The sequence below is a fragment of the Salvelinus sp. IW2-2015 genome, linkage group LG4p, assembly GCF_002910315.2.
Source record: "Salvelinus sp. IW2-2015 linkage group LG4p, ASM291031v2, whole genome shotgun sequence".
Lineage (NCBI taxonomy): Eukaryota > Metazoa > Chordata > Actinopteri > Salmoniformes > Salmonidae > Salvelinus > Salvelinus sp. IW2-2015.
The window spans coordinates 7,081,327-7,107,832 of NC_036841.1; the positions used below are offsets into that span (position 1 = coordinate 7,081,327).

The window sequence follows — 26,506 nt, forward strand, 5'->3', positions numbered from 1 at the left end:
TTTTGTACGGTAAATGGGATACATGGTGGTAGATGTTGACTGGGTAAATCCAGGTAACACTTTACATTAAGGTGTACTTTAAATTATTTATAATGGGCTTCATGTATTTTATACATTTGTAATTTGTTTTATAAATCTAAACTGTTGGAATACATTGTGTGATTGTTTTTTGATCTGACAATTCATGTGCCCTGTTTTCAGCATTTTAAACTGCACTATCTATAATGAACAATAATATAAATGCAACATACAACAATTTCCAAGATTTTGCTAAATTTATATAAGGAAATCAGTCAATTTAAATTCATTAGGCTCTAATCTGGATATTCTATGACTTGGCAGGAGTGCAGCCATGGGAGGGCATAGGCCCACCCACTGGGGAGCCAGGTCCAGCCAATCAGAATGAGTTTTTCTCCACTAAAGGGCTTTATTACAGACAGAAATATTCCTCCTCATCCTCCTCCCCCTCTGACGATCCCGCAGGTGAAGAAGCCGGATCTGGAAGTCCTGAGCTGGGGTGGTTACACGTGGTCTGCGGTTGTGAGGCCGGTTGGATGTACTGTGAGGTGGCTTATGGTAGAGACATGAACATTCAATTATCTGGCAACAGCTCTGGTAGACATTCCTGCAGTCAGCATGCAAATTGCACACTCCCTCATCTATGACAAAACTGCACATTTAACACTTTTATTGTTCCCAGCACAAGGTGCACCTGTGTAATAATCATGCCATTTAATCAGCTTCTTGATATGCCACACTTGTCAGGTGGATGGATTATCTTGACAAAGGATAAAATGCTCACTAACAGGGATGTAAACACATTTGTGCCAACATTTGAGAGAAATAAGTTAGTTGCGCATATTAAACATTTCTTGGAACTTTTATTTCAGCTCATGAAACATGAGATCAACACTTTACATGTTGTTCATATTTTTGTTCAGTGTAGATAAATGGGTGTAGCCTTAGCCTATGATATACAATATATATGATTTATTATATGATTTTTACTGGTGATCCTAATCATGACATTTATGTTTGAACAATAGACCAGCCTATTTATATGGGGGACTATGAAAGTTATCTCATGCTATGCTGCACCCTCAGCCAACTTTGCTAAATGGTTTTGTTGTGACGGAGTGCTGGTCTGGCATGTTGTGGCTTCAAAGATACTGTAACTGTATGATGTAACCCATTAACCATACAGGCCAGATGAGTACCCATGACCTACTGGTCTAAAACTGTCACTCTGATGCCAGGAGAAGGTCACTCAGGAAGGAACACAGACCCCCCTACGCCCTAAAAAGGACTTCCTGCTGAGTGTGATGGTCTGAAGCAGGTGACTCTCAGCGGTGCAATAGTAATAGAAGACACAGAGGCTCTAACCTGAACCATCACCAGCTGAAAGCTGCGTAATGACTTGGGCATCTTACTAAAACGGGGGGGGTCTTGCTGCAACCCTCGGTGTACATAAGCCATTCAGATTTGCACCTTGCCTTTATAAGAGGGGATTCATCACCGCCAGAGCTCAGAAACAACCAGAGCTTACAGAGCAGAGCACAAAGTAACTGCAGGCGGGGAAGGGCATTGCTGCACAGAGCTGAGGCAGCAACAATAACACAAGCCAGCCTTCTTCTCCAGACAACAGGACCTGTGTTTGGGTTGAGCATGGGACTGCATGGGTCTAAGCATGCTCAGCAGGCTCAGATTGTGATGCTGGGCCTGGACGGCTCGGGGAAGTCCACCCTGCTCTACACGCTCAAGTACAGCGAGTAGAGATGCTGGAGACGGAGGCAAAGGGTCTGGGGTTGACCATGTGGGACGTGGTAGGCCAGCAGAGGATGAGGCYCCACTGGAAGCACCACTGCTTGGACACGGAGGTCCTGGTGTTTGTGGTGGACAGCTGGGACCGCAGGCGTCTGGAGGAGGCAAAGAGCTCTATCAGGTAATCATTTTTTATTCATAGTAAAACTTTTTTATACAATTCAGCCAAATCCTGATGCATGAATGTAAATAAATTACAGGTCATATCCAGTTCTCTTTCTTGTCATTTTGGGCCATGTTGTTATTGGGTATAATAATGTGTATACTGATCTTTTCACCCAACAGGTGCTGAGGAGCGGGAGTCTAAAGAGCGTTCCTCTGGTGGTGCTGACCATTGAGCAGGACCTCAGCAAGCCCACAGGAGATCACCCACAGGTTGGACCTGAGGAGGGTGTGGGCACAGGGACTGGTTTGTCCAGCCGTGCTCTGGGAGGACTGGCTTGGGCCTGGAAGGCTTCAGAAGGGTTGCCTATCTGTTGAAGAATTCGCTAAAGCAGACTGAGGCAGATATAAATATATWTTTTWTTTATTTAGCCTTTATTTAATTAGGCAAGTCAGTTAAGAACAAATTCTTATTTACAATGACAGCCTACCCCGGGGCAAACCCTAACCCGGACGACACTGGGCCAATTGTGCGCCACTCTATGGGACTCCCAATCACGGCCGGTTGTGATACAACCTGGAATCGAACCAGGGTCTGTAGTGCTGCCTCTAGCACTAAGATGCAGTGCCTTAGACCGCTGCGACTCGGGAGGATATAAAGAACACAATAAAACAACTGAAACCCAAAGCCATAACGATGATGACCAAGACAAAAGGACTGGGCTGCAGCTAAAACCAGTGACTATAAAACCCTGTGGATGGGTGTAATAATCTCCCTTGGATTATTTTGTATTCTTCTTCAGGATTATGTTGAGCAGAGTAGGTTAAGATTCAGAATGCCCAGTGTTGGTTCATTCTGACACACTCATACTTGAATATGGGAATAAGATTCTCCAGAACAAACTTGAGATCACAACGTATCTCACGCTGAAAGCTAGTATTTTGCACGTTTGCTGATTGTTCAAAAGTGTGAATTTCTGCATTTCCTTGTCATTTTTTAAGTATACGGCAGCAGCTACTCTTCCTGAGGTCCAGCTAAATTAATGCAGTTTATACCATTTTAAAAACATTACAATATATTCACAGATTTCACAACACACTGTGTGCCCTCAGGCCCCTACTCCACCGATACCACATATCTACAGTACTAAATCCATGTGTATGTGTGTGTATAGTGCGTATGTTATCGTGTGTGTGTATGCATGTGTCTGTGCCTAAGTTTATGTTGCTTCACAGTACCCGCTGTTCCATAAGGTGTTTTTTWAAATCTAATTTTACTGCTTGCATCAGTTACTTGATGTGGAATAGAGTTCCATGTAGTCATGGCTCTATGTAGTAATGTGCGCCTCCCATAGTCTGTTCTGGACTTGGGGACTGTGAAGAGACCTCTTGTGGCATGTCTTGTGGGGTATGAATGGGTGTCCGAGCTGTGTGCCAGTAGTTTAGACAGATAGCTCGGTGCATTCAACATGTCAATACCTCTCATAAATACAAGTGATGAAGTCAATCTCTCCTCCACTTTGAGCCAGKAGAGACTGACATGCATATTATTAACATTAGCTCTCTGTGTATATCCAAGGGCCAGCCGTGCTGCCCTGTTCTGAGCCAATTGCAATTTTCCTAAGTCCTTTTTTTGTGGCACCTGACCACACGACTGAACAGTAGTCAAGGTGTGACAAAACTAGGGCCTGTAGGACCTGCCTTGTTGATAGTGTTGTTAAGAAGGCAGAGCAGTGCTTTATTATGGACATACTTCTCCCCATCTTAGCTACTATTGTATCAATATGTTTTGACCATGACAGTTTACAATCCAGGGTTACTCCAAGCAGTTTAGTCATCTCAATTTGCTCAATTTCCACATGATTTATTACAAGATTTAGTTGAGGTTTAGGGTTTAGTGAATGTTTTGTCCCAAATAAAATGCTTTAAGTTTTAGAAATATTTAGGGCTAACTTATTTCTTGCCACCCACTCTGAAACTAACTTTAACTCTTTGTTATTAAGTGTCATTTCAGTCACTGTGGTTTAGAAATTACAAGTTTAGTAAAAGTAGTAGTAGGCCTATACCAAATACACTGATTGAGAGATCATGCTGATTGAGAGATCTCAAAATAGTGTGTGGTATCTGTGGATTAGAATGATAAATATGTCCCAAAACAGTGCTTCCATAATGGTATGTCCCATACAGTTCAATTGGAATTGGCTCTGTAACATCCAATTTAGTTTTAGTTCCATGTTCAACATTCTAGAATCAACATAAGTGTTTTTCTCTGGKACACAACATTATTTTGATAAAACTGGAGAACTTTGCAATTTAGACAACTTGGTATTGCCCTGGAAATATTAATTAAGTGTTCAGCAAATGGACCTGCAGGTATGTTGGTCTATACACTATGAAGCTCACTATAATGCACAACATAGTTGTTTTATGTTGAAAACAACATATTTGATGGTATATATATCTTACTTTCGCTAATTATAACAGTCATAGCTAACGTTAACGACTAACGTTAACTTACTGTTGTAATGTTACAAGCTATGTGCTTGTAGCCTATTCTGAATGTCCATTCACATTGTTAACGTTAATGTATCAATTGATATAGATATGCAGTGTAATTTAGTATATCGTATGTTGTCCTTGTGTGTAATATTGTAATTATAAAAGATTGTGAAGTTAAATAACACTTTTGACATTTGACATTGGCAGTTGGTGCTTAGCGACATTTATGATTGTTACCATAGTGATTACTATTGAAAGTTTCAGGGTCCAAAAGGCATTAAAACATAACTTGATATGTATTACTGATGGGCACCGATATGGAAGAAGTCTATATATCAGTATAGAACTAGCAACTATTTAGGTCTAACGCTTGACCAGAATGGACTCATTGACAGATCATAACGTTAATCAATCATGAGACTATAGAATAACTTTCATGCCCACTATTTGTAGAATTTATTGATGATAATAATCGGAGATACAGTGTGGTGGTCTGAACTACCACAGCGCAACCTAGTGAGGGTTTAATAGAATAATAACCTATTTCGCAAGACCAATGAGTGAGCAATAAGGGGAATTCCCCACCCTTCTACGCCAGAGCGAGGCTGTGCCTCTACCACCGGCATTCCCAGTATGCACCGCGGACAGACCAGCAAAAAATAGTCCGGTAACTGAAAGGCCTGAGAAAAAAAGAACTTGAAAGGAGTAGCTGCTAGCTAATTAATTTCTAACGGTGTTAAAACATAGCTAAAATTGCTAATATGGCTGACAACGAGAAACTAGACAACCAGCGGCTGAAGAATTTCAAGAACAAGGGTCGCGATTTGGAGGTAAAGTATTCTGATTCCGTCGAGGGGTCCTTTTTCGTATGCGCTATTTTGTGGCTTGGGGCTGCGCTGTGTGACGTCGTTTGTAATTTTCAGGATCTGGAACTTTGCACCCAGCCCAAACCAGGCCTTATCTGATCGTCAAATAGATCAAGTAATTTCTATCAATCCATCCGACTTTCTGAACCTGAATAAAAGTAACCATTAACACGTGAAACGTCCCATGCTAACCGAACTATCAATGACTTCCAGTTTCATCTAAGCTAGCTAACTAACGTTACAGGCCGTGATAGCAAACACGCTGTTCGAGATTGCTAGATTTGCTATTTGACTGTCATCTGAAATGTAGTTAGGTACCTGTGTCAGAGAGCCCACCCAGTTTGGTGTTGAGGTTTGGAATTGACATACCTAACCACATCTTTTCGGGGGATAATTTGATTAAACGAGATTCGTATCCCTTTCAAACAACGGCGCTAGTCAGCCATCTCAGTGGGTTGGATTAGTTAACGTTAGCTAGCCAGCTATAGTACCACCCCTCCCCGACTAACGTTGTACTTTGCTAGTTAACTAATTTATACGCAATTATCAGATGGTATACATCGTTAGTTATATCAAAGTAGCCAGTAAAATGTTGAAAGTAGTGGGTACCGTTGGCCAACTTGGCTAGATAACTAATGACCTCAAAAAATTACGCAGTAAGAACCTCAACTATACTAGCTAACGTTAGCTGGTCAGCTAAGTTAGCCACAATACTGAGTTTGTCATAACATAAAGTTCAAAGTGTCAAATGTAATGGGAAATGTTTACCCGTACTCGTTAGCAGCGTCCTTAACTACAAATCTTTAACTATTGTAATGGAGCAAGTCTCGAACCCTCAACCTTCTAGCCGAAGTCCAGCGCGCTATCGACTGTGCCACAAATGCATGCTTAAGCGGCAGAGTCGAAATCCGCGTTTATAAACCCAGGGTCGTTACACTATATCTAGTTAGCCAGTACCCGTTGACGGTAGCTAGGTTAGTACCTAACCTGCTAGCGTAGCTCATCAAAACAACGGCGGAATTTAGCTGGTCAGGGCCCCTTTACAGTCCTTGGCAGACCCATAACGTAAGTTATAACCATTGTGAGGTAGATGGATGGATAGGCAACAAGTGTAGAGTTTAACATTAGCTTTACATTATACTAACCAGTGTTTTCCCAAGTTTTGGAACACAACATCGGGAGTCAGTGTATTGGTTGTACTCCCTTAGTTGTAAATCGTTCTGCTGGGTGGCGACAGAAAATCAGTTTCCTGTCAACAAATGCATATGTATAATCTCTAGGAACTCTATTTATCAGATATATTGTGATATGTTACCCTCGCTATCAAATAAAAATCTTAATCTAACTTTTGACCGAACTGCACAATATTCATGCTGTGTACTGTGGTAGGAAGTCTCGTGTGYGTGGTCTAATGGCAGCCCACTGTCTCACTAAACAGTAATATGGTGCTGTTCAGACAAGTTGGATTCAGACGTTTATTTGATAGCAGGGACACATTTCACTTTTACATCTGGTATGTAGAGTTCCTWGAGATTATACACATGCATTTGTTGACAGGGAATGATTTTTTTTTTTGTGAAGCAGGCTATATTGTGGTAGGGTTATTTTACACTCTGGGAGTCCAACCAATACTGACTCCTGATGTGTCCCAAAGCTAGTTTGCACCACATCTGTAAAAGTTTGGGGGAGGAGGGCACCACACCAACACCCAAGGCTTCTTCAAYTTAGCTACATTTTCAGTTCAAACTAGTGGAAGCAACATGATTATAGGCAAGGGAAACGGATGATAGAGGAACACCTATACTAGCTAGGCCTATGTGTTATGGTGTTTCAGCTAGATGGTCAGGAAGTCATGTTGTCTTTGTATCCGGTTTAACAAGAAGTGCCTGCCTCTTTTTAATGAAGTAATATGGCTAATTAACGGCATGGGCATTGTTTGCAGCGGGAACAAGCATATTGCTTGAATAACAACTAATGTGCATAACTAGGCTAAATCACACCAAGACATGATAGAAGTKCTGAACTGTCTCCCATTTCACTGTGGAGAGGGAATATAAGAATTTTCTAAGAAGGAAATGGGTAGTGCCCTTCTAGACCGAAGGAAGAATTTAACTTAATCCTATCATGACAAATGGCTAATGGCCAGTATGTTATGACAGCAAATTACTTAATGAGGCCTTATCAAAAATGTCATGTCTGTCAATCAGGTGCTTGAAAATGGTCCCTTGTATTACCACCCAATATTAACATGAACCATAACATACCCAACACCAGCCCTGGAGCAGTTGAGATCTGTGGTAAGTCAGTCTATGTAAATTGTGTCAGTGTCCTAGTGTGAGCTGGTGATTTCAGGCATTGGTATGGCAGGCTGCTTCTATCACTGTGCCATCCATGGCTGTGGGTGGAAATGAATGAACAATCAGACTCTGAACAGCTCTAGGCATTAGTACACCGGATGCCGTCATCTCATCATATTGGGAGGATAAACATCTGATTTATGTTTTGGGCTTGGTTTGTGGAAGTATCAACAAACAATCAGGCACACTGTGTATATTTGGACTAGGCTAATGTATGCGTTTCCTCCTCTATAGACGATGAGAAGACAGAGGACGGAGGTGGTGGTGGAACTCCGCAAGGTAATCATTCACTTTCTTTCCTTTAATCTGTCAGACAAGATACAAATGCATTTCAATCGGGTTATCGAATATGAGTTTAAAGGGATACTTCGGGATTTTGGCACCTACTTCCCAAGAGTCCGATGAACTTGTGGATACCATTTTTATGTCTGTCTCCTGTCTGAACGTAGTTTTACGAGCCAATGCTAACTAGTGTTAGCGCAATGACTGGAAGTCTATGGGTATCTGCTAGCATCCCGAAGTATCCGTTTAAAATTCCTGTTTAATAGTTGAGCCTGTTGCCATGCTGATACATGTATGTTAAGACAGCTGTCTTGCCCTGCTCTATGCAGAACAAAAGGGACGAGCACCTTCTGAAGAGGAGAAACGTGCCCCACGAGGACATCTGTGAGGATTCTGATGCCGACGGAGACTTCAGATCGGTATGTGGCTCTGTTCAAATACTTTGAAAAAGCATCTTTCTGTCCTTCCTTGAAGTAATGACTGATGGGGATTGAGATCTACAGTAAGACTGAGTTCCTAGAAGTGTTAGCTAAAAGATATCCACATGCAGTCCAAATCAAATGGGAGGGGACCTCTTGCTGTTGCAGTAAAAAAAYTAACAAAATAGGATGAATATCGACTGTATAGTTTTTTTCTCATTTTTTGGTACCGATTTGTGACAGTTTTATCCCTGTTGCCGTTCCTCGGGGACTGGTTAGTGTCTCCATACATTCTGACTTATTTTTCCCGGTCAGGACTGCCTCTTAAGGCCTGACTAATTACCCTGATGTGTGGCCACAGTGCGAACAAACGCATGACAATACCTCTGGCCATGTTTGACATTGGCAAAATAAAATTGTTCCCTAACCAAGTACTTACTTTTATCTTGCAGCAAAACACCTCTCTTGAAGCAATAGTACAAGTAAGTGCATCTCACTTCCATGTTTGAAAAATGTCTTAGGCACAGATTTCCTTCCCATTTATGTGATCCCCTGTGTGCTGTTGTGTTGCAGAATGCCACCAGTGATAACCAGGGAGTTCAGCTGAGTGCCGTGCAGGCTGCAAGGTAGGAACTCTCTCCTCCTACACCCGGCTCTGCTGGTTGCCATGGTGATTCACACTCAAACATGGTTCCAAAAACCATCTCTATAATGTTGTGCAGTTAATTGTTTCATGGTTTCCGGCGAGCATGCTGACTTAGTTCTGTGTCATTGTCACTGGTTTTGTGTAATCGTTGTGCGATTGTATTGCTATGTCGTGTCTGTACTCAACAGCACCGGTGTTGCGCAACAGCTCAATGTCTACATTTCACATTCCTTTATTTTGTGTCTGTGTGTTTTGAGTATCTTAAGTGCAATCGTGTGAAATAATAACCTTTTCTCCCTGCAGGAAGCTGTTGTCTAGTGACCGTAACCCTCCCATAGATGACCTGATCAAGTCTGGCATTCTCCCCATCCTGGTGCACTGTCTGGACAGAGATGATAAGTAAGCAGGGCTTTACTTTGTTCTAGATATTCTGTCTTACACAACAGTGGTTGTGACCTAAGCACTGCTGCAGTGAATGTAAGCTAAGCATCACTGCACTGAGAACAGATCTTTTCAGATGATGATGATGAAAGATCAGGATTTTCCCAAATCAGATGTGAGGATTGTCATAACCCTTGTATTACCATAACAACCCTTTCCATTTCTTGTTTCATCACTCTTTGTTTCTTTATCCCTCCCCTCTCTTCCTCTCTCTACCCTTTTTTCTTTCTACCTCATCTTACTCCTGCCTCCAGTCCATCTTTACAGTTTGAAGCTGCCTGGGCTTTGACCAACATTGCCTCAGGAACCTCAGAGCAGACCCAGGCAGTGGTCCAGTCCAGTAAGTACCAGCTCACAACCTCGGCGCTACCACTGTCAGCACTCTCTGGGGGCTAGGTGGGATTTTCGATCGGCATGCCTACCAAGTCTTGGATTTGTTGTTTATGTTACCCTGAGAAGTAGATTATTTATGGTCTTTGTTGATTGAGTTAGCTATTGAATATTGAGAGTACTTCCTCTCCTGCAGATGCTGTGCCACTGTTCCTGAGGCTGCTGCAGTCTCCTCACCAGAACGTGTGTGAACAGGCGGTCTGGGCCCTGGGCAACATCATAGGTGAGTCTGGATCCTTCACTATGTGTCTGGGACACATTTTTAGGAATGGCTCAGGGATTCTCTGATGTTTGTCTCGAGGCATTATCGGTGAGTGTTTGTGAAACCGTCTGTTCGTAGGCGACGGCCCCCAGTGCAGGGACTATGTGATCAGTCTTGGCGTGGTGAAGCCCCTGCTGTCCTTCATCAGCCCCTCTATCCCCATCACCTTCCTCCGTAACGTCACCTGGGTCATGGTCAACCTCTGCCGCCACAAGGACCCACCGCCACCCATGGAGACCATCCAGGAGGTAAGAGAGGGAGTGTGTGTGCCACCTGAGTTATGGTCAATCTGTCCTGGCAAAATGACCTGAGGACACTATCCAGGAGTTACTGGCTCTGTTAGTTTGTCTCTGAATCTCTGTCTGTCAGTGTGTTGTTGAATCTGAGCATTATTTACAGTAGTGTACAGTGTGTGTGTGTCCCTGGGGTATATGTATCCATCTGTCTGTCCTCCTAGCTCCTGCTGTACATTCCTGTTTCCTGCCAATGTCACTCTCCCCTCATGTGAGAGATGGAGGAATTGATCAGTAGTTGGCTGGTTGTCAGTGGGATGAATGGAGGGAGAGAGCAGGATTAGTCAGTACCCAGCAGGTGTGCTTCTAAGCTGGGGAAATGAGCGCTGATTTAGTGCTCAGAGCGGCATGTCTGTGGAAGAGGCACCACTGCTGAATAATACTGGACCATGTCTCTAAACTGCCATAAGCCCCTTAGAAAAAAGGCGTGGGAAATTAGGATCCTTAACGCTAAGAAGAATCCCTAATTGAAAACAATCGCAGTGCAGTTATCACAAAACATATTATTTTCAGTGTTATAGCCTAACTAGATGATGGGCTATAAAGGCTCTCCCCTTCGACAGACCTCCTCCCTCCGCTGACCTCACTCAAGCCATGAACTTGCTCAACCTTCAGTCTCTTGTCCGTCGATCAACTCATGATGATTAATTGTTGTTTTTAAATTGCTTGTTTTGTTGTTGCTTTAAATCCGTTTGAGATTTCTGTATGTACTGGATCACGCTATAAAAGTTTAATACATTTAAGTTGTGTAATTTGAAGGTAGACTCTGATATGAAGTAGATGCAGAAAGTAAACAGCATAGTGGGTGAATTTTAGCTCAAGGCTCAACTTCTCCGCTGTTTTGGTTCCCTAGCTACCACCCTGTGAATGGCGTGAAGTGAACCCACGCAGATACTGTGTGTGACTGTCAGAGAGCGAAGTGTTCCATCTCAATATCCTAACCTATTCAGTGATGATTGGCCCTGCTTTACTGAAGTTGCGAGACATGGCAAGCCCCAAATATTGTGAGATACAGCTTGCTGATAGATGGGTCTAGTGCATGGTTCTGACTCTGTCTGCCTGGTGGCTGACCTGCCTATACTGTGCCCCTCCCCTTTCTCTCCATCCCTCGCTAGCTCTTGTTTGTGTTCTCGGAAGTACAGCAACTAATAAGTCTCCGCCGTTCCAAAAATACTGAATCTTAGGAGTCGATTTCCTAGTGGAATCTAATCTTGACACTCGGAAATGGGAGTCAACGTGCAAGGAGTTGAATCAATTATTTTGGAGTTGACTCGCCACCACTACGTCGTCATCGTTAACAGTTGGGAAAATGTCAGAGAAAGGCAAGCAACAGCAGTTACAGTTGAAGTCGGAAGTTTACATGCACTTAGGTTGGAGTCATTAAAACTTGTTTTTCAACCACTCCACAAATTTCTTGTTAACAAACTATAGTTTTGGCAAGTCGGTCTACTTTGTGCATGACACAAGTCATTTTTCCAAACAATTGTTTACAGATTATTTCACTGTATCACAATTCCAGTGCGTCAGAAGTTTACATACACTAAGTTGACTATGCCTTTAAGCAGCTTGGAAAATTCCAGAAAATGATGTCATGGCTTTAGAAGCTTCTGATAGGCTAATTTACATAATTTGAGTCAATTGAAGGTGTACCTGTGGATGTATTTCAAGACCTACCTTCAAACTCAGTGCCTCTTTGCTTGACATGGTAAAATCAAAAGAAATCAGCCCAAAAATTGTAGACCTCCACAAGTATGGTTCATCCTTGGGAGCAATTTCCAAACGCCTGAAGGTACCATGTTCATCTGTACAAACAATAGTAAGCAAGTATAAACACCATTGGACCATGCAGCCGTCATACCGCTCAGGAAGGAGACATGTTCTGTCTCCTAGAGATTAACATACTTTGGTGCGAAATGTGCAAATTAATCCCAGAACAACAGCAAAGGACCTTGTGAAGATGCTGGAGGAAACGGGTACAAACGTATCTATATCCAAAGTAAAACGAGTCCTATATCGACATAACCTGAAAGGCCGCTCAGCAAGRAAGAAGCCACTGCTCCAAAACCGCCATAAAAAAGCCAGACTACGGTTTGCAACTGCACATGGGGACAAAGATCATACTTTTTGGAGAAATGTGCTCTGGTCCGATGAAATAGAACTGTTTGTCCATAATGACCATCGTTATGTTTGGTGGGAAAAGGGTGAGTCTTGCAAGCCGAAGAACACCATCCCAACTGTGAAGCACGGGGGTGGCAGCATCATGTTGTGGGAGTGCTTTGCTGCAGGAGGACTTCACAAAATAGATGGCATCATGAGGATGTAAAATTATGTGGATATATTGAAGCAACATCTCAAGACATCAGTCAGGAAGTCAAAGCTTGGTTGCAAATGGGTCTTCCAAATAGACAGTGATCCCAACCATACTTCCAAAGTTGTGGCAAAATGGCTTAAGGACAACAAAGTCAAGGTATTGGAGTGGCCATCACAAAGCCCTGACCTCAATCCAAAATAATATTTGTGGGCAGAACTGAAAAAGCGTGTGCGAGCAAGGAGGCCTACAAACCTGACTTGGTTATACCAGCTCTGTCAGGAGGAATGGGCCAAAATTCACCCAACTTATTGTGGGAAGCTTGTGGAAGGCTACTCAAAACAACATTTGACCCAAGTGAAACAATTTAAAGGCAATGCTACCAAATACTAATTGAGGGTATGTAAACTTCTGACCCACTGGGAATGTGATGAAAGAAATAAGTTGAAATAAATCACTCTACTATTATTCTGACATTTCACATTCTTAAAATRAAGTGGTGATCCTAACTGACCTAAGACGGGGAAATTTTAAATGAAATGTCAGGAATTGGGAAACTGAGTTTAAATGTATTTGGCTACGGTGTGTGTAAACTTCYAACTTTGACAAGTTAAATGAGAAGTGAAGGCCAACTTTCTAAGAGGTACAGTAATGGTAGTACATGTGCAATGCTAACCATCTGAAGGGGATGCTCTGAAAACTGTTGCTGGCAGCAGCACAGCCGCATTGTGAATTCATATGGGATTTTATGAATATTATTGTTAACAGAACCCCCCCCCCCCCAAAAGGCTGTTTTCAAAATTGTCCAGTTGTCACATCCATAGTGGGAATATCCTATTCCTGTCATTTTGTTGGCATCTCCCTCATTGACTATCTTGCTCTCTCCCTCCTTTTTTTCTCTCTCTCAGATTCTTCCAGCTCTCTGTGTGCTGATCCACCACACGGATGTTAATGTGAGTATTCCTGATTCCATGATGGTATCTAGAAAGAGACAACCCGAATAGTAAAAGTTGACATTGATAATATTGATTAAAAAAAATCTCCATTTAATAGCCACAAGCAGATATTGATATGATCCATGTGTTGATGAATGAGAGTGAATATTTTGTTTTTGGGACCTTTGACCCCTGTAGATCCTGGTGGACACGGTGTGGGCTCTGTCCTACCTGACGGACGCTGGCAACGAGCAGATTCAGATGGTCATCGACTCGGGCATCGTGCCCAACCTGGTGCCCCTGCTTAGCCACCAGGAGGTCAAAGTCCAGGTACGGAGACACAGGTGCTAGTGGGCCACAGATCTAGGATCAGCTTAGCCTCCCCAAATCCCATCATTAACCACACAACTGTCCGTAGATCAGCATCTAGGAGCAGCTTCATCCTACTCAGTGGGGCTCAGGAAGACCGATGCACACCAAATGGAATGGTTGCTTTTGTAAGGACTGAGCCTTTGCCCTACCATAGCTGTTTTTACAGATGTGATGGAATCAGATTGGTGTATAAGCAATATGGAGGTGGCTTCTCTATGCTCATTAGAAGGATATATTACATCATATTACTTACCCATATCAGTTTCCTTCAGGTCTGCAAACACTGACGGGTGTGTGGCTAGGGGTGGTCAAGTACTTGGAGACCTGTGCACTGTGGTGGCAAGAAAGTTATGTTTGGGGGGGGGGCAAGTGTTAGGAAAGGAGCTCTTGTCCTGAGCTGCGGTGTTTTCACTGGAGACGGATTCCTGTCTGGCCTGTTTGGGGGGGGTGTAAGCCAGTTACTATGGTGCAGTAGGTAAGTTGACCCTAGGTGATACTGCTCAGGACTTGAATGGGTCTTACTCCTGGCCCTGATCCCCAGTCTGGTGCTTACTGTGCTGATATTCATACTCAAGTCATTCTTTGGGTGGTGGTTGCATTTATTGGTTGGTTTGCTTACTTTAGTTAGTTGCATGAATGTTCATTGATGCTTGGAGTTGTTTGTATTGACTGCTATGTGGAACTCGACTGTGTTTCTCTAGACGGCTGCTCTGCGGGCAGTGGGCAACATAGTGACTGGAACAGATGAACAGACCCAGGTGGTGCTCAACTGTGACGCCCTGGGACACTTCCCCTCTCTCCTCACACACCCCAAGGAGAAGATCAACAAGGTAACACACACTGTAAAACATGCACTGCTTCACCATGCCACAGCACAGCAGGTGTGTCAGTGGGACTGATCATGCTAGACGTGGTGATATCAGAGACATGGTGCTAGTGTGAATACTATATGAATCACAGTGATTAGGTTAGTTAGGTACTCACATCATGGAAGACCTGGATCAAAAAGCTGATGGAAATTGCAGTTTTAAGTCGATTTTGGGGTGTTCTGGGATAGTGGGTAGAGTATGAGATGTGAGTGTGTGTGTGTAGTATTTCTGGGTGGAGGATAGTGGGCGTTGAAGACCCATGGGTCTCTGCTGATATCGGAGTGCATCTGAGGCCTGTCACTCAGAGGTCCCTCCCTCAGTGACTGAGCCAATGATTAGGGCCTCACGACCGCCGCTGCCCCGCCTCCAGGACCCCGTCTCGACCAGGGGCCTCAGCTCTGAGCAGTCCCCTGGAGTCTGATCTAGCTCAGTCCACACTCCTTTGAATTCCACATGGGAACTAATCACCATGTCTGCAGTCATGCACACACTGACTGCTTATTCAGTCTCTGTAAGCCCTGCCTCTATCACACAACACTTGAAGGAGTAATCAGACCGAGTACTGCTGTTCTCCCATCCTGCAGGAGGCAGTGTGGTTCCTGTCCAACATCACAGCAGGCAACCAGCAGCAGGTGCAGGCCGTCATCGACGCCAACCTGGTACCCATGATCATCCACCTTCTGGACAAGGTCTGTTTCACCACTTTCACGGCTTCATTCATCAGTGCTTTCTGTCACACAAAATGAAGCAGTAATGAGAATCTCATGTTGGTGAAATATTAATACAAATGTTTTTGCAGGGAGACTTTGGAACACAGAAAGAAGCAGCCTGGGCCATCAGCAACCTGACAATTAGCGGGAGGAAGGACCAGGTGAGCTCAACTGAGGCCTACCTGCTTTACCACATACACCTCACCTGACATCCATCCATACACTCGAATTGCCACTTTGTAAAAATGTATTTTGTAAACCCTAAAGCTGACCCTTCTCCTTCGGTCCTGTAGGTGGCGTACCTGATCCAGCAGCAGGTGATCCCTCCATTCTGTAACCTGCTGACAGTGAAGGATGCTCAGGTGGTGCAGGTGGTCCTGGACGGACTCAGCAACATCCTCAAGATGGCCGACGACGAAGCCGAGACCATCGCCAACCTCATCGAGGAGTGTGGAGGTGAGCGCCCAGCCCACTGTTACTTCTCAAACATAATTGTTCCTACCTACAGTTTATGTTGAAGTATAGTGTTTGTATCTCAGTGGCTGTGTAGATTTGACTTGAACCATCTATCTCTTTCCTGCCCCTCAGGTCTGGAGAAGGTGGAGCAGCTCCAGAATCATGAGAACGAAGACATCTATAAACTGGCGTATGAAATTATTGATCAGTTCTTCTCATCTGATGATGTAAGTCAGTTCACTAATATGGTCATGTCTTGGTTGGGGAAGGTACTGCATACTACATTGTGGGGAATGTCTTATTGGTATAGATTAACTTATTGTCTGATGTTCAGATTGATGAAGACTCCAGCCTGGTTCCGGAGGCGATCCAGGGGGGAACGTACGGCTTCAATTCCTCCACCAACGTGCCAACAGAGGGGTTCCAGTTCTAGAAGGCATCTCGGGAGTCTGGAGTTTTGTTCGCGATGCAGCACTCTGTTCAACATAAAACAAATTAGGAGAAAAAGAGAGCGAAAGAGTGTGAGAGAAATTAGATCCATTGTGCTTGGCTCGTGGGATCCGTGGCTGCATCTTATCTGAGAAAATGTGTGGATTTCATTTGGCATTCCGGGGGAACCAGCCCAAATGAAGTTTGAGATGGCGAGTGGGTGCGAGTGAGTGAGTGGCTACATGTTGCAAAAAAACAAACATCTACATCGAATGCGTTGAGACATGCCAAGTAACTTCCATGTTATTGGAGATGTCGACTAAAACGGAAAACTACTACAATGACAACAAATGCGGTGTCAGCCCGGGGAGAACCAAATACATCAAAATCAAGAAATTGAGGCAACAAATCCCAAAAACACAAAAGGAAAACCAACAAAGCAAGCATAAGATGAACCATATGACAATTCTGCGGTCCTCCGACCGGAGGGGGCGCCACCTGTGCGCCCATCCCCCAATCGGCCACGCCATCAGACGTGTGTGTGAATGGACCCATTGTGTATGAATGTCTGGACTCAGTGCTGAGGAGCCAGGTTCATCTCCTCCAACCAGAGGCCCTCGATGGGGCGTCTCCCCCCCTCCCCCCGCGGCGGTGGGCAGGGCCAGAGTCCAGCTGCGCGTGTGCGAGAGAATGGACGAGTGGCGTGTGTGCGTGTCTGGAGAGTGCAAGAAGACTGGATGTGAACGCATGCAGAGAGAAAAAAATACATAAGAGGAACAAAACCRAGAAGCGCAAACGAAGGAAAATACAAGAAGGAATTCTGCCTTCCTAAAGAGGCAGATAAAAATCCCTGAAAGGAAGAACTTTGGAAATGAAAAAAAAAAAAAAATTATCATAAGGGTTTTGATTGTTAAGTTAGTATTAATTAACACTGGACTTTGCTTTTGGCAGGTGGAGCAGTGGGTGCATTGTATTCAGATGCATTTGGTGGCTTTTCTTTTTGCATCCAGTGTACATTTCCCCCCCCCCCTGCTTTTACTTTCATTGCTTATGGTGATAAGGATCATATTCCACCTTCCCACAATAACCATACCTTTGCACCAGATATGGGTTTGATGCTGTGAAATTCTGACATGACTATTGTCAACCAAATGACTTATATACTCCCCTAGCATGATTTAATGTTTTTTCTTTCTCTTGAAACAAAAATCACTGCTTTGCAGTATTGTTGCCATAGCTTTGAGCTTTGACTTATCATAAGGGGGAATGAAAAATGGCAGTTTTTATGTAACATCAATTCATAACCTTTGCATGTACTAAACTATAGCACAGTTAATTAAAACTTTTTTTCGTTTCTTTAGGCTGTGTACACAGTGATTTTAATTTTTTTGTAAACTGTGCTCTTTTAAATGTTACATGTCTCCCTCTCCCCTACTGACCTACATTTCTGATTTGAAGATGAATCTGAACAGTTTTGCACATGTACTGCAGAGTGAGAGGTCTGAAGTCGTTTAAAAAGGTGTGGTTAGACTCTCAAATCATACCTGCTAACACCAACAATATGCATCATCCAACCACAATCTTTGTTTTATATTCAGTTGTAGCCATGATCAACTCATGTTGAGCCATTTTAGTGAATTTGAGAAATATTTTTTTTAGGGGGGGGGGCAATAATTGTTCTGCCTCTGATGTTGAGGCACCCCTGAGTTGGGGAAAAGTAAGTATCGGGGATTGGACCCCCTAGCCTCGACAAGGTTCTCAATGATACATGTTGAGCCTTATTCCTTCATCTAAAACTCATGAACAAGTTAAGTTTGCAGTACCTCCCAACCCCTTGCTCCTTCCCCCTCTTTTCCATTTAGGTGCACAATCTTCCCCTTCTGTTGAACATAGGTTGTTTTTTAGCAGCAGCAGCATTCCTTGTTAGCAAAGATGTGGTTTCAACAAAAAAAATGGAATGGAAGAAGTTGGTTATCCTGTTGAGTTGGATCTACAGGCTAGGTTGTCTTCAAGAAAATAAATAGTGAAACYTACAGGTATGGTCTGTCATTTTGTGTTGTTGCCTTGGAGGTTTCATTTAGGATCAGATCTGGCATTTGCAGCATTTCAATATCTTTGTCAAAAATAACATCCTTGATGCAGTGCTATGGTGAAAGAAGTTAAGCATTAGTGTATATATTTTACTACATGTACATCTCATCTACCCAGACCCGCATGCTCACACCTCCATCCCTAAGGCCTGCATTATTTTGCCACTTGCCCAYAAATTGTATCAATTAGTTTCTCGGTCGCTCATGCTATTCAAAATAAAAGATTAGATTTTTCCATTGTGTTAATGAAGGCGGATTGATTTCTAMGTTTTTAGTGTACGTTTTTTCAAGATTAGTATCATCAAGCCATTGGGTATTTCACCTTTTGGTTACTTTAACAGTGCACTTTATTTAAAGTTTCTTAGAGGCAGGCACATGATTGGAAATAGGCTGTTGTAATTCACATGCACACTGAGATACTATAGTCAGGGACCAAACCGGGGACGGAACGGGATAGAGGTCGACCGATTATAATCTTAACGCTGATACCGATTGATCGGCCGATTTTTAAAATGTATTTGTAATGACAATTACAACAATACTGAATGAACACTTAACTTAATAAAATAAATGTAGCCTCATAAATGAAACATGTTCAATTTGGTTTAAATAATGCAAAAACAAATTGTTGGAGATGAAAGAAAGTGCAATATGTGCCATGTAAGAAAGCTAACGTTTAAGTTCCTTGTTCAGAACACGAGAAAGCTGGTGGTTCCTTTTAACATGAGTCTTCAATATTCCCAGGTAAGAAGTTTTAGGTTGTAGTTATTATAGGAATTATAGGACTATTTCTCTCTATATGATTTGTATTTCATATACCTTTGACTATTGGATGTTCTTATAGGCACTTTAGTATTGCCAGTGCAACAGTATAGCTTCCGTCCCTCTCCTCGCTCCTACCTGGAACACATCGACAACAGCGTTACCCATGCAGAGCAAGGGGAACAACTACTCCAAGTCTCAGAGCGAGTGACGTTTGAAACGCTATTAGCGCGCACCCCGCTAACCATTTCACATCGGTTACACCAGCCTAATCTCGGGAGTTGATAGGCTTGAAGTCATAAACCACGCAATGCTTGAAGCATTGCGAAGAGCTGCTGGCAAAACGCACAAAAGTGCTATTTGAATGAATGCTTACGAGCCTGCTGCTGCCCACCATCGCTGAGTGTTTTAAAAATAACATACTGTACTTTGAAAGTATCTATCCAAGTTTGAAACCATTAAAAATGCACAGTAACCTCGTTGAAATGCAGCCCAAATAACCAGCTGTGTCAGGCAGATGGATACTGGTAGGCTGGACACTACATTTTTAACAATGCATTTTTCTGATAACTAGTTCTTTGCATCCGCCGTGGAGCCCAGTTTCATAATATTACCATATGTCCCAGCTGCTTGCCATAGTTGGAAGTAATCACGAAAAAGCATTTTTTACAATGCCAGCTCCTATTAGTTATATTGAGCACCGTGGCACCAACTCGCCTTCGGAACGTTCTATTCCCAGTTTATTGTTCTACGTCACAATGCCTGCTTTGCTATTGTTGGCAATGAGACCTGCCCACGTTGCTGGTAGTTCAAATGTAAACACATTTCCTCATGCAACTATGAGGTCCCATTGTTTATTATAGGGAAATGTACGTGTCTATTTTGCCAAATATCTCGCTTGGGATTTTTTGAAGTCGGACACCATTTTTTAATCAGGATAATATCTTTCGAATCAAAGTTTTGCAGCGTACTCTTGCTGTCATCGATCGCTAGACCAGAAATAGGCAAGTTGACATTTTTCCCTACCTCGATATGCAGACATAAGCACACTTGGCCCTATCAAGGTGCGGATGTTGACTTTCTGCACGAGTTGTTATTTTTCGGTTTCGTCCAAAGAACAGATTGTAGTGGTAAAATAAAAAGGTGTACATTATTTGGTGCTATTTAGGCGAAATGGAATTCTAAGCGTCATCGTTCGATTCCATCCATTTGCTATGAGCTCGCGCTAGTGTTCCAGTTTAGCCAACGTTCTTTTGCCATTTTTCATCCTTGGGCGAATTTTGACTCGGTTCTATTTTCCAGCCTATACTGGCATCACTGTTTTCTTCCAAAAGCAAAGACTTCCGGCAGCGTTTTTAAAGTGTCTCAATGCTTTTGTTTTATTTTGTTAATTAAGATATTGTAATGACCTGACTAGATCATAAAGGAACAATTGTCCAGACAGAGGGTTGAGTTTACGAATTGAAGGTTTATTAACCCAACTTTACACAGGCTACTGTTTGGCCGTAGCCCACGCCAAATAAACGAAAGATACCCCACAAGCCAACCGTGACCTTCTCTTGTGAAGCCCAGACGTAAGAGAGAACAATGGCTAAACCTGGTCTTAACTTCCAATGCTCCATCCCCCTCCACCAAACACCAGGATGCCCGGCATCAGAACATTCCAGGCATCCCCGTGATTGGCAGATAGCAGGTTGATTGGCATGTCGGACCCCGCAAACACTGGTAAGTACAACACAACCCACTAATAGCCTACCACATAACACACCGCTGTCTGTGCGGGTCGCTACAATATTATATATGCCAGAAATATTAGGTGTGAACGAAGTCCATGTTATAGGCTACTATGTTACACGCTATGTCTATTGTTGTACAGTGCCGCACAAATAGGAAGTTAACACTTGAAGCCTAAATTTCGTGATAATTCCAAATTAATCAACACCTTTAAGCGAAATATCATTCTAGACCTGGTCAGACCACTAACTGTCATGATATTATTTCAACAAGAAGTGTCACTCAGGTGTTGTGCAGCATCATGTGAGCGGTGCAATCTAACCTGAGGTGCCAATTGAACAAACTGCCTGTTTGGCCCTCCTTTTCCTATAGTCCACTATCAGCTCATTTGTCTTGCTCACATTGAGGGAGAGGTTGTTGTCCTGGCACCACACTGCCAGGTCTCGGACCTCCTCCCTACCACTGTTGTGTCATCAGCAAACTTAATGATGGTGTTGGAGTTGTGCTTGGCACACGCAACACTAAGGGGCCCCAGTGTTGAGGATCAGCATGGCAGATCTGTTGTTGCCTACCCGTACCACCCGGCAGTGGCCCTTCAGGATCCAGGATCCATTTGCAGAGGGAGGTGTTTAGTCCCAGTGTCCTTAGCTTAGTGATGAGCTTTGTGGGTGCTATGGTGTTGAATGCTGAGCTGTAGTCAATGAACAGCATTCTCATAGGTGTTCCTTTTGTCCAGGTGGGAAAGAGCAGTGTGGAGTGCGATTGAGATTGCGTCATCTGTGGATATGTTGCGGCGGTATGCGAATTGGAGTGGGTCTAGGGTTTACGGTATGATGGTGTTGATGTGAGCCATGACCAGCCTTTCAAAGCACTTCATGGCTACCAACGTGAGTGCTACGGAGCGGTAATCATTTAGGTAGGTTACCTTCGCTATCTTGGGCACAGGGTGGTGGTCTGTGAAAAACATGTAGGTATTACAGACTCGGTCAGGGAAAGGTTAAAAATGTCAGAAGACACTTGCCAGTTGGTCAGCGCATGCTCGGAGTACACATCCTGGTAATCCATCTGGCCCCGCGGCTTTGTGAATGTTCACCTGTTTAAAGGTCTTGCTCACTTCGGCTACCGAGAGTTGCGGATGTTGCCTGTAATCCATGGCTTCTGGTTGGGATATGTACATACGGTCCCTGTGGGGACGACGTCATCGATGCACTTATTGACGAAGTCGATGGCTGAGGTGGTATACTCCAATGCCATTGGATGAATCCCAGAACATATTCCAGTCTGTGCTAGCAAAACATTCCTGTAGCGTAGCATCCACGTCACTGGTACTTCCTGCTTTAGTTTTTGCTTGTAAGCAGGAATCAGGAGGATAGAATTATGGTGAGATTTGCCAAATGGAGGGCGAGCTTTGTATCCATCTGTGTGTGGATTAAAGGTGGTCTAGAGTTTGTTTTCCTCTAGTTGCACATGTGACATGCTGGTAGAAATTAGGTAACGGATTTAAGTTTGCATTAAATTTCCCGGTCACTAGGAGTGCCGCTTTTGGATGAGCATTTTCTTGTTTGCCTTTATACAGCTCGTTGAGTGCGGTCTCAGTGCCAGCATCGATTTGTGTTGGTAAATAGAYGGCTACAAATAATATAGATGAGAACTCTTGGTAGGTAGTGTGGTCTACAGCTTATGAGGTATTCTACCTCAGGCAAGTAATACCTCGAGACTTTGTTAATGTTAGACATCACACACCAGCAGATAGACACACCCCCGCCCCTCATATTACCAGGCGTAGCTGCTCTGTCCTGGCGATGCACGGAGAAGCCAGCCAGCTTTATATTATGCATGTCGTCATTCAGCCACGTCTCGGTGAAACTTAAGATACAGTTAATGTCCCGATGGTAGGATAGTCTTAATCATAGATCGTCCAGTTTGTTTTCAAATGATTGCACATTGGCCAATAATACGGAGGGTAGTGGTGGTTTACCTACTCTCGGCAAATTCTTACAAGACACCCCACCCTCCCCCTTTTCCTCAATCTTTTCTTCACGTGGTCGACAAGATTTAGGCCTTGTCGACAAAGCAGTTAATTCTTCGKGTCGGACACATTGAAGAAAAAATCTTTCTCCAGGTCGAGGTGAGTAAACGCTGTTCTGATGTCCAGAAGCTCTTTTCGGTCATAGACGGTAGCAGCAACATTATGTACAAAATTAGTTGCGAAAAAAACTAACAAAATAACAGTTGGTTAGGAGCCTGTAAAAACAGCAGCCATCCCCTCTGGCACCATTATCACTTTTACCAGTATTTACCTGTAATAATGGATTTAATGCTTTTGACCAATTTACCATTTTGTAGTCTTCTGGATAGTTTACCTGAAGGTGTGAGAGCTGGGGGAGCAGAAGGCCAGCTGTGAGGGCCTAGTGAGGCAGGGCCGGCAGGCTGTGTAACAGTACTTCCATGGGCTGGAGCTTGTGCTTGCCAGGAATAGAGGCTTTCATGGGGGCCCTGGACACCGCACACGTGGAGGTGTTTCTGGCCTATGACCCACTCATTGAGGCTGGAGCTGCAGGTAAGTATAGCCTGGGTCAGTGTTATTGTCATGACATTACTTCCTCAGCTTTGATTGTATATGATGGTGCCACCCTTCCACACAGGAGGAGCAGCTGGACCTGTTGTCTCTGGGCTCGGCCGTGGAGGACGAAGACTCTCCCCTGGTCTTACTGGATAAGTTCTACCTGTTCTGGGAGGTGGAGGCGCTGGTAAATCCAACCCTGCCCAAATCCCTCTCCATCACCCTTGTGCTGCTGAGCACCATCGAAGGGCTGGTGGAAGAGCCGGTGCCTTGGTTCTTCTGCTGTGCCAAGCCCACCATTCTGATGACGGTTCTTAGGCCAGAGGCAGGGAGTCACCCTGGAGGCTGGGCCCATGATCTGTTGCTGCAGCTCCAGCCCACTCCCCCTGTGGTGCTCCTGCTGGCTGTGTGGGTGAATCCTGTTGGGGGAGCATCTCTGGGCTTCTCCCTGCTGTCCAAGCTCAGTCAGATGGTACACGGCCTAAGTAGCAAACTGATCGCCTCACTATGGAAGACAGCAGGCTTCCTGTATGCACAGACAGTGGAGGTGCAGCTCTTCTCCACACTGGGGGAGAACACCTACCAACAGCTGGCATCCTTCAAGCTCATGACAGAAAGACAGGTCTTCACTTCAGGAAGGACCCAAGCACCTGGTGATGTAAGGTTACACTCCTTTGGTATAGAATTAATGCTAATTGTGCCTAGTGATTAGAGCTTTCCTGATGCAGCAGGATACAGTTGACAGAAAACACAGGCGTTACTTCTGGAACTAACCCTGACCCCAGCTAAAGCTCAAAGGAAGATACTGCCTCATGTACCACAAAGTGAAAACCAAACTTTTCAATCCCAAAATGCATTCAGCAGATTGGAAGCTGTTATATTTCACCATAAGCATTAAAAGTACAGCTTTTTCAAAGACATTCTATAACTCTACATGTAGTATACTGTAATAAATAATACTATAGGACTGACATTTAACTCCAGCTATTTAACAGTCACCAGAAAAGCCTTCTGTTAAATCAAGTCAACTACAATGTGTACATCAAAATATTTCTTACAATAATCTCGTGATACCTCAATTAAATGGCAAGACAGGATGAGTGGTTTGTGTGTTGCTCCAGAGATATCCCAATTGTAGTGCACTTACAGTTGAAGTCAGAAGTTTACATACACCTTAGCCAAATACATTTAAACTCAGTTATTCACAATTCCTGACATTTAATCCTTGTAAACATTCCCCGTTTTAGGTCAGTTAGGATCACCACTTTATTTTAAGAATTTGAAATGTCAGAATAATAGTAAAAATAATGATTTATTTTAGCTTTCATTTCTTTCATCACATTCTCAGTGGGTCAGAAGTTTACGTACTCAATTAGTATTTGGTAGCATTGCCTTTCAATTGTTTAACTTGGATCAAATATTTCGGGTAGCCTTCCACAAACTTCCCACAATAAGTTGGGTGAATTTTGGCCCATTCCTCCTGACAGAGCTGGTGTAACTGAGTCAGGTTTGTAGGCCTCCTTGCTCACACATGCCTTTTCAGTTCTGCCCACAAATTTCCTATAGGATTGAGGTCAGGGCTTTGTGATGGCCACTCCAATACCTTGACTTTGTTGTCCTTAAGCCATTTTGCCACAACTTTGGAAGTATGCTTGGGGTCTGTGACCAAGCTGTAACTTCCTGCCTGATGTCTTGAGATGTTGCTTCAATATATCCACATAATTGTCCTTCCTCATGCCATCCATTTTGTGAAGTGCACCAGTCCCTGTGCTTCATGGTTGGGATGGTGTTCTTCGGCTTGCAAGCCCCCTTTTTCCTCCAAACATAAATGGTCATTATTGCCAAAGTTCTATTTTTGTTTCATCAAGCCAGAGGACATTGCTCCAAAAGTACAATCTTCGTCCCCATGTGCAGTTGCAAACCGTAGTCTGGGTTTATGGCGGTTTTAGAGATGTGGCTTCTTCCTTGCCGAGCGGCCTTTCAGGTTATGTGGATATAGATACTTTTGTACCCGTTTCCTCCAGCATCTTCACAAGGTCCTTTGCTGTTGCACTTTTCGGACCAAAGTACATTCATCTCTTGGAGACAGAACATGTCTCCTTCCTGAGCGGTATGACGGGTGCGTGGTCCAATGGTGTTAATATTTGTGTACTATTGTTTGTACAGAWGAACGTGGTACCTTCAGGCGTTTGGAAATTGCTCCCAAGGATGAACCAGACTTGGAGGTCTATACATTTTTTCCCCCCATGACGTCAAGCAAAGAGGCACTGAGTTTGGCCTTGAAATACAGGTGCACCTCCAATTGACTCAAAGGATGTCAATTAGCCTATCAGAAGCTTTTTTAGCCATGACATCATTTGTCATTTTCCAAGCCGTTTAGAGGCACAGTAAACTTCACCCACTGGAATTGCAAATAAGTGAAATAATCTAAACAATTGTTGGAAAAATTACTTGTCATGCACAAAGTAGATGTCCTAACCGACTTGCCAAAACATTTGTGGAGTGGTTGAAAAACAAGTTAATGACTTCAACTGTATCTTGTGAGCAAGTTGCTCAGTATGTTTTTTGCATAAGCAGTGCTTGCTAGAATTGTCAATTATCACTCAGCTCCTCACTGATGAACATAGCCAGTCTTCAGGGTTTTTACCTAAATGATGGAAGACCAACAGCTCATTGTGATAGTACTTCCCCACAAGTTTTCCAGTGTAACATGTCCAATTTAGGGTTATAGTATTCAAAGATCGGTGATAAAATATTTATTAACTTCATCAGTAAAAAAGACAGTGTGATGACATTAGAATAGGTTAAAGCCATGGTTTTATATACATGGTGTGAAAGAGACCTACATTTAATATTTCTGTCTTACTAGGAGTGGCTAAGGGGGGGAAACAGAGTCACTG

The 26,506-nt window shown here is 43.5% G+C and overlaps 2 protein-coding genes and 1 pseudogene across 2 annotated transcripts; all 3 read left to right on the plus strand.

The window, feature by feature from the left end:
* The first annotated feature begins 1,665 nt into the window (after nt 1–1,665).
* On the plus strand, nt 1,666–2,323 carry LOC111957583 (ADP-ribosylation factor-like protein 14; annotated as a pseudogene).
* A 2,762-nt stretch (nt 2,324–5,085) lies between these two features.
* On the plus strand, nt 5,086–16,896 carry LOC111959726 (importin subunit alpha-3). The gene is made up of 17 exons (XM_023981511.2): nt 5,086–5,252; nt 7,880–7,924; nt 8,257–8,346; nt 8,799–8,828; nt 8,920–8,972; nt 9,296–9,391; nt 9,688–9,773; nt 9,960–10,046; nt 10,164–10,333; nt 13,595–13,639; nt 13,820–13,951; nt 14,695–14,823; nt 15,447–15,551; nt 15,662–15,733; nt 15,866–16,028; nt 16,161–16,255; nt 16,363–16,896. Exons 1-17 carry the CDS (start codon nt 5,184–5,186, stop codon nt 16,459–16,461), a joined length of 1,566 nt encoding a protein of 521 aa, XP_023837279.1. The 5' UTR covers nt 5,086–5,183; the 3' UTR covers nt 16,462–16,896.
* A 6,634-nt stretch (nt 16,897–23,530) lies between these two features.
* LOC111957592 (uncharacterized) lies at nt 23,531–24,921 on the plus strand. Its single transcript, XM_070436765.1, has 2 exons — nt 23,531–23,603; nt 23,669–24,921. The coding sequence occupies exons 1-2, from the start codon at nt 23,531–23,533 to the stop codon at nt 24,316–24,318; spliced, it is 723 nt and encodes a 240-aa protein (XP_070292866.1). The 3' UTR covers nt 24,319–24,921.
* The last annotated feature ends 1,585 nt before the right edge of the window (nt 24,922–26,506 follow it).